This window comes from Neltuma alba, unplaced genomic scaffold (assembly GCF_004799145.2).
Source record: "Neltuma alba isolate B1F8T4 unplaced genomic scaffold, ASM479914v2 tig00011081_pilon, whole genome shotgun sequence".
Lineage (NCBI taxonomy): Eukaryota > Viridiplantae > Streptophyta > Magnoliopsida > Fabales > Fabaceae > Neltuma > Neltuma alba.
This window is the reverse complement of record NW_021635822.1, coordinates 132,942-140,891: the sequence shown is the minus strand read 5'-3', so window position 1 is coordinate 140,891 and position 7,950 is coordinate 132,942. Positions and strand designations below refer to the sequence as shown.

The following is a 7,950-nucleotide window of genomic DNA, read 5'->3' as shown; positions in this document are numbered from 1 at the left end:
TTTAAGAATTGAAATTTTATTCAAGGTTTCGATATTAATTTTTATTCTTGATATCTTTTTATCATTTTGTTTTAACATAAATGATTGGTTTTTCTTTAGGTTTCTTATGTTTTCACAAATAAATATTTTATTTATTTGTTTGGATCTTTTATTATTTCATTTTAAAAATTTTCGGCTTGATTTAAAATAATCACATAGCTAGGATTAAAAGTTTTTAATTAATTTTTCTTGTACTTTTTTCTTATATATTCTCCTTATCAAAATTTTATAATCCTACTTCTTCTAATTTTTAAATTGAGCTCATTAAATTTTTTCTCCCATCCAATTCTCTCTTACCAAAGATAGAGTAAATATTCTTTCTTATTCATTAGTTTATGAAGTATCATTTTTTTTAATGGATCAAAGTTTCTTAAATTTCTTTGAAAGCTCTGGGGCATATTATCTATTTTTCAAAATTTTTAATATTTCTCTGGTCCTAAATATAAAACCCGTATACACACTAGTATAATGGCCTTCTATTTAAGATCGAAGGAGTACATGTTTTGAAAGCCATAGTTGTATTTAATTTTGATGTATATATATAATTACAATATATTAAAATAAAATCAACTTAAAACTTTGTGATGGAAAGCTGATTTCCATTCTTACAGTTAAAACCCTTCAAAACAATAACTTCTACTATAAGGAAGCAATGGCACAATGATTGAGAGGGTGATAGGAGAAGGGCGTCACTGATTTGTCCATTCTATTTATTTTTATTCTTGAAGTAATTATATTAGTTTTAATATTATTATAGTTTTAATTTGTCATTTTTTAACTGTAGTCTTTTTACCAAGTTATTTTTTAAATGTTTACTCTCTTCGGTCTTTTTCTTAATACTTGCAACATTTTTATTAAAATTAAAGAGAGGTCACTAATTCATTAAAATTTTTAATATTAACCAAATGAAAAAGTGGTAATATAATAACGAAATGAAAGAAAACAACAACATTAAAAAGTGGTAATATAATAAGTACTTCATCTAATACCTTATAATAAGAACCAAGCACCCCTCATAAAGGAGTTTTTTTTTGTTATTATATTGTTTTAATAAATACTTAAAATGATAATAAATTTAACCGTTATCAATAACCTTTGGCTTCTAACAAAATGTTTGTATTCTGTCCGGGCATAGATCTGGAACTTCATATTTTAATGACATTCAAGTTTGTACGAAACTTGTGCGTACCAATTCTGGGTCTCATCATTTTTTTCCCTTTTTATTTTTCAATTTTGATTCCTTTATCATTATTGTTTTTTTTAAAAAGTTTTTGGGGCTTGCACGACATCAATATCTTATTTTATCTCGATTTTAAATCAATGTTTATTTTAAGACCACAAAATTGCTGCTTAGAGGATTACTTGTTTATCTTGTGGCCAAAAAAACAAAATTTCTTATTTGTCATTACTACTTGGCACTTCTAGACTCTTCACCTGAATTTGCTCTCCATTTTTAGATGTATTTGTGAGCAATTTTTTTATTAATTAAAATATGAATTGAAATATTAAGGTCAAGTACTATTCTGATGGTGATATATTATTCAAAGACGAGAAGAAAACAGCCAATGTCTTTTATATTCTTGTCTAATTTTGAGATATGCTTATTGGAAAGAAACTATGAACCAGGCTATAAAGCTTTCTTTTTGTCTATAAATTATTTAATGGAGTTCGTTTCTATGTACACGCCTTAAATTTTTCGGTCATTGGATAAATAAGCAATAATTATTTTTAATGATTTAATCACTGAAAACAGCTTTTCTTTGTGTCTTATTTAGTATATGTATATTTCGAAAATTTTATTTATTGTCAATTTCTTTTTTGTTTCTGCTTTTATGATTGTAACTTAGCTAGCTCTCTATTTTTCGTATTCAATTCGGCCACTCATAAATATAACTCATGTTAGGTCTGTGACTTGTTTGATATTTTTGGCTGATTGTAATTTGTTTGATTCCATCTCATTTAAAATATTTTAAGTTTAAATGCTCTCACGCTATAAAATTAAATAAATTGCAAATGCAAAGATAAAAAATACAAAATATTTTTAATGCATAATTATATGACTGTTGATCCATGTTCATGAGATTCGACGGGTTTTTACGTTGGCTGTCGAGGGCCTAACACAACCCTCCTCCTTTATCCGGGCTTGGGACCGGCTATACAACATAGACGGAGTTGCATAATTATATGACTGTAAACAAATTAATTTGATTAACAAAAAGTTAGCTTGATTTTTTATTCATATTTTATTTCGGTCCAATCACTATTGTTTTAAACAAATATTACTCTTTTCATCCTTAATATCCAACCTAGTTTATGGTTGAGTTAGTTCTAAATATAATTTTTTTTGGACAAAACTAAATATAAAATCTTAATATATTTTTCTACCGTAATTATTGCATCTATTTCTTAATATAAGAGCTAAATAATTAATTTATAAATATTACAAATTAGTTAAATTAATTATTTTGTGACAAATCTATGTTAGTTTTTCTTAAAAACTTTTTTTAATAATGTACATTAAAACTACTCTGAATGAAAACCCCTTTATATGTTTACAATCAATAGGAATATGTTAAAAAAATTATAAATTTGAAAGATAAAATAAAATTAAATATTATATTTTGAACAAAAAAAACCTTGTCTAGCTTTTTCATTTAAGACCACAGATAGTACCGTTTTTTCCCCTCAAACAAATTTACTTAGCATATAAATGAATATATATAATCTAATGTGATATAAAAATACTTAAAAAGGAAATCACATCATATTTGTAATAATAAACCGATTTATTTGAATTTTTTAATCTAAGTAGATATTATACTAACGACGGAAGCTAGCAGTATTTATCAATTATACCTCCCAACTAGTTCACATTTAATTATTGTGAGGTTTAAATAGAGATAATTCTCTTAAAAAAAGTTAAAGATACCTCATGATTAGTTGAAAAGAAAGAGATAGCTGTCATAATTTAATTTTATATCATTCATAAGATTGTCTATCAGTCTATTCAATTGTTATTCGTTACATACTATTTTGAGATTAAGATTAGGCTTAAAAACAGAAATATGTCACAAAATAGAATATTTTTGGTTAATTAGTTTCTTTGATTGTTAGACTTAATAATATTTTCTGAATAAAATAAAATCATAACTATAATTATAATTATAGTGCTAATAAAAATATACTATTAATTGAGTGATAACAACGAGAAATTATTATTGCCCGTAGCCTATTGAAGCATAAGAAGTTATTAGGATATGTTTAAAAAACCATAGAAAGTGAACTGCTTGAACTGATTTGAGGGTAACTGATTTCAGAGTAATTCATAATTAGCCCTAAAATAAATAAATAAATATAAATATAATATGCTAATAAGTAGCTTCTCAATCAATCATCTGCCCCCCAAAACAAAAATCTGAGTCTTCTTATTTTCTCTCTTCGCCTTCCTCAAGAAACCAAAGTCTGTTTTTCTCAGTTTCTCTTCTTCCTTTCACACACCAAACCCAATGGAATCCCCTTTTCTTCTTTCGTTTCTCTTTCATGGTAATTGTTAATAATTATTAATCATTATTTGTACACCCTCCTCTTCTCCTCCTCCTCCTCCTCTGAACCCAGATGATTCAAGCCATTCGATTCCATTTTAGCCTACTCACATGGGTTCAACTGATTTCACTTATATTCGTGCTACGCGCCACCGCGCAATCCGCCGTGCAGCCGGTGCCGTCGTTCGCATCCCACCAGAACTGGGACCCTTCAATCGCTGCCATGGTGGGCGCCCTGTTCTGCGCCTTCCTATTCATGGGCTTCTTCTCCGTCTACCTCCGCCGTTGCTCTGACGAGGAAGCCGCCACCGTCCCAACGGGAGACTGGTCGTGCTCGTGCTCGGAGGGCATTGAACGGAAAGTCCTGGACACGCTCCCCATCCTTGTCTATTCCACCATTAAAGACCTCAAAATGGGTAAAGGAGCACTTGAATGTGCGGTGTGCTTGAACGAGTTCAAAGATTACGAAACTCTCCGGTTACTTCCCAAATGCAACCACGTTTTCCATCCTTCTTGTATCGAAGCCTGGCTCTCTTCTCACGTGACTTGTCCTGTTTGTCGGGAAAAGGTGAATCCAGATTACGATCAGGTGGCCATAACGGTTCCGCCGCAATTGAACGTTATCGAGAGCAATGATAATCGCAGAGACGAACATGAGGAAGATGAAAAAGATGAGGGTCCTGAAGGAAAAAGTGGTGCAAACAGCGGCGAGGTTGGGGACGTCGCGGTGGCCGTTGGAGGAGATCGATTGAGGTCGGGGAGGGTGAAGGAGTTGAGGAGGTCGAATTCAACGGGACATTGTGAGGTGGAGAGTTTTACGTTGAGGTTGCCGGAAGATGTTCGGAAGTATATTCTGTTGAACCATCATGGGTCGATGCGGCGGTCGGCGAGTTACAACGTGGGAGGGAGTCCGAGGAAAGGTTTGTGTCGGAATGAGACGCAGGTTATGAAGAAGGATAAGGAGGATCTTATTCATTCTCCGCCATTAGTTCCATGAAAGTCTCTGGAACGAAGCAAGAATTGAAGGAAACAAACAGATATGGCTTATTAGGATTTGATCCATTACATTTTAATTTCAGCAGACACAAGTGTGGAAGATATTACAAATTTTTCATCAGCTTCATGTGGGATGGACTCCGAGTCAACTCGGTCTTCTTTTTGGCGACATACAGCGTTGGCGTGCAATGGCAGAGAACACTATAGCCCTGTGACCGAGTCCACTCGGTTTTCTTTTCTTTTCTTTTCTCCCCCCCCCCTCCCCCTTTACTAATAATCTAACTTCCTGGGAGGGTGAAAATTTCATCGGCTTGATGCATATGGACTATATATAGCAGGGTAGTATTTTCACAATACTAATGACAATATATATTTTTCCCCAAATTTATAAGTTACAACCATGTTCATGTCTATGGCTGCCAAGTGCCATCTGATCTGTCAAACAACCACAGTATGGCATTAGAATAAGATTACAGGACGTAAATATTTTTCAATGGGTATACTCTAAAATTTAAAAAAAAAAACAGTGACATAACAAAGGCATCCAAAGTGTTAAATGGCGGTCCCTTTCTTTCATTACACAGATAATGTGGTTGCTAGTAATGTCGATACATCAATCATGGGTTACAGAGATGAGGATGATATGATGTTTATCGTCAAAGTTTCTGATGGAGCTTCTTGACCTTTCCGGTCCAGCAATGACCTCGAACCGAGATTTTTCTGAGGTGGGGGGGCCAACCACTGAGAATGATATTGAACAGTGTTATGCTGATTGTTGGGAAGGAACAGAGCCTAATATGATGGGTTTTTGTCTTTCCTTTGCTTCTACTTTTGGTTCTGGAAAATGAAGGGAAAGGATAACATAACATGAGTGGCCAGCCTTACATGTCACAATACAAGGATGGGCCAATGGGGACAAAAAAAGGAAAAATCTTAATGCAACTTGATAAACACCGACCTACTAAATTGTGCCATAGAATTATCACGCCATTGAGAAACACTTTTAGAAAACAAGTCAACTATGCAATTTTGAGTTGTGACATATTTTCTTGGTAGGTTTTATTAAAGAACTTGATGATAAGTACCTAAAGATTTTTTTTTTTTTAAAGGACAAAAGTGAGTACTTAAAGAATTAGGTCATAAGTTCTTTTCAACTATTTGTGTCTAGTAAAACCACCGCTTCCCCAACGCATATACCGACATCCAAGTCCTAATATGATTGTAAACCTGCTAAAATATAAAATGGAAAAGGTTTCATACTTTATTAGGTTAAACAAGATGTTAGTACTGTGCTTTATATATCGATCTATTGATATGTTAATTATGGCTTCTAGCATCTACAATCAAGTCAGTTGATACAAGTTTGCATATATTTTTATTACATCAAAATAAAAACTGAACACAACCCAGACCTTACTCTATCATTTACCACCTAAACTAGCTCAGAGTGGTCAAATCTGCATATATTTGTAAATCCATTATTCTCAATCAGAAGCAAATCATTGAAACCAAAAATCTGAATGTATAACAGACGGGACTAATAATTTCCTCACAGCCATGCAAACGCTCATGTTTAATATATAAAGAATGACGTATATGAAGGGTTTTAGATGAAATTAAGATTCCCCTAGAGATTATTTAAATCATAACAGTAAACATGAAGTAGCTGGCTGTAAGCTGTTATCAGAGAAGCTTAAAAGAAATGGGAAACATTGTATCGCTTTACTCAAAGAATCTTATGATTTCTTCTTTCTCCACCATGATGAGTGAAGTAAAAGTTATTCTCAGGAGGAAAAAAAAAAGTATAAGTTATTCCGCATGGGACAGTCTTTAGAGGCCAAGAGCTTTTATGTAGGGGAGAATTAAAGTTCAACATCAAAATTAAGTTAGCAAGAGTAATGCCAATGAAGCGGGTGCAATTTTTGAAAATGAAATTGAGATTCAAGAGAACAGTATCCTATAAGATATATCTGGATCGATCAAAGATGACAATTGATTAGGTTTTGGACTTTAGTTAACAAAGATTTATGATGCCAAATGATAAACTTAAAAATTGTGCATCATGCCCCACGCACAATAGCTTCATATGAAACAGTTGGTTACTTGTAGATGGGGTTCCCAAAAGTGGATAAATAAACAAATAAAAGAAGCACTGCAAATTGCGCAAGTAGGTTATGCTGAGAAGGACGTGTTCTAACAGATGTAGAAATTCTTACAAAAATTAGAATAGCACTACGGAAGCAGAGAGGAAACATCCGTACACGCAGGGATGGAAATATTTTCCCCAAGGAAGAGATTAAGATTATAATTGATTTGATAAGTGGGAAGGGATAAGATTAAGATGAGGCAGTAGGAGGAAATTGATACGGAACATATATCAATTGGTCAGAGAAAAAAATAGTGGAAAAGGTTTCAAAAGAGACGAATATAAAATCATGTAGTGAAAGAGAATCTAAATCAAATATTCTAATTTACTTTAAACCTATTAAATATATTACCCACTACAAATTATTCAAACTAATAAGTTTCCTCCTGTTAACGCGCCTCAGAAAGGACAGGGCACCACACTGATTTAAGTTTAGTGAGTTAAAACTTCTAATCATATCATTATTAGGCTTCACGCCCGAGCAAAATTAATCGAATGCACCCAATTCCATCATAAGGGTTAAGCTACATTATTAATTATTCAAATTTTATATGTATTGATATAGATTAGATCAAATTTATTCTTGTTCAGTTTGAGTGTTGATGCGCCCAACGTTCTATACGGTGTAAGACAGATGAAAGGAAGATAAGCGAACAGCAAGAAACCAATCAGATGCTTTGCTTCAAAATGTCTCGTAAGCTTAAATGTACAAGAAAAATTCCAAAAAGAACGAAATCAGGGAACACTTACTCGAAATGAGGGCTTTCGGTCTGGTTTTGAACAAAATCCTATGCCTAATGATTCCAACAACTTGAAGCTCCACGTTACAGTTATTATCACAGCCGCTGTCTGCGTCCGACTGTTTGATTTTCTTCAGCACCAGAATTGGCTTCTTCAAGGGAACTTTCGATCCTGTCAGTTCATGGTACCCAATAGTCAAAGTATAGACTTGCTGAACAAAAAAAGGAAAAACATAAAAAGGAGATCAAGTTAGAAATTAACCCTATAAATCAATTACAGATTCGGATTCGAAATTAGAAATCGAAGCGACCTGAGAAGAAGGGCGGCAGAGAACGCCGATCTCAAGGTTCTGGAGGCGATCTTGAAACGAAGGCTGCGTTTCAACAACGCCTTGAAGTTCAACGATGGCCCATTCTGAACAGTCTCCTTCCCCACAGTTGCATTTCACGCGAATCTGCATTTTTCCTTTCGATTCTGTTTCTGTGT

General features: G+C 33.3%; 2 protein-coding genes across 3 annotated transcripts; one reads left to right on the top strand and one right to left on the bottom strand.

Annotated features, from left to right (window-relative positions):
- Positions 1–3,361: 3,361 nt before the first annotated feature.
- On the top strand, positions 3,362–5,071 carry LOC114761085 (E3 ubiquitin-protein ligase ATL6-like). Its single transcript, XM_028950406.1, has one exon. The coding sequence runs from the start codon at positions 3,655–3,657 to the stop codon at positions 4,576–4,578; it is 924 nt and encodes a 307-aa protein (XP_028806239.1). The 5' UTR covers positions 3,362–3,654; the 3' UTR covers positions 4,579–5,071.
- Positions 5,072–5,127: 56 nt separating this feature from the next.
- Positions 5,128–7,950, bottom strand: LOC114761087 (putative uncharacterized protein DDB_G0287975). Of its 2 annotated transcripts, none has more exons than XM_028950408.1 (3): positions 7,775–7,950; positions 7,474–7,675; positions 5,128–5,807 (listed from the first exon to the last, which is right to left on the bottom strand). In XM_028950408.1, exons 1-3 carry the CDS (start codon positions 7,922–7,924, stop codon positions 5,788–5,790), a joined length of 372 nt encoding a protein of 123 aa, XP_028806241.1. In that variant the 5' UTR covers positions 7,925–7,950; the 3' UTR covers positions 5,128–5,787. The 2 variants fall into 2 exon arrangements, with proteins under 2 accessions (XP_028806241.1, XP_028806240.1); XM_028950407.1 differs by having other exon boundaries at positions 5,128–5,414.

What these genes read in the sequence shown, in the direction of transcription:
- LOC114761085 (XM_028950406.1), top strand. Translation starts at nt 3,655, where the DNA reads ATGATTCAAGCCATTCGATTCCATTTTAGCCTACTCACATGGGTTCAA.
- LOC114761087 (XM_028950407.1), bottom strand. Translation starts at nt 7,924, where the DNA reads ATGCAGATTCGCGTGAAATGCAACTGTGGGGAAGGAGACTGTTCAGAA. An exon ending in TCTGCCGCCCTTCTTCTCAG is followed by an intron (nt 7,676 to 7,774) that starts GTCGCTTCGATT and finishes TTTTTTGTTCAG; the next exon opens with CAAGTCTATACTTTGACTAT. An exon ending in ACCGAAAGCCCTCATTTCGA is followed by an intron (nt 5,415 to 7,473) that starts GTAAGTGTTCCC and finishes TTCATTTTCCAG; the next exon opens with AACCAAAAGTAGAAGCAAAG.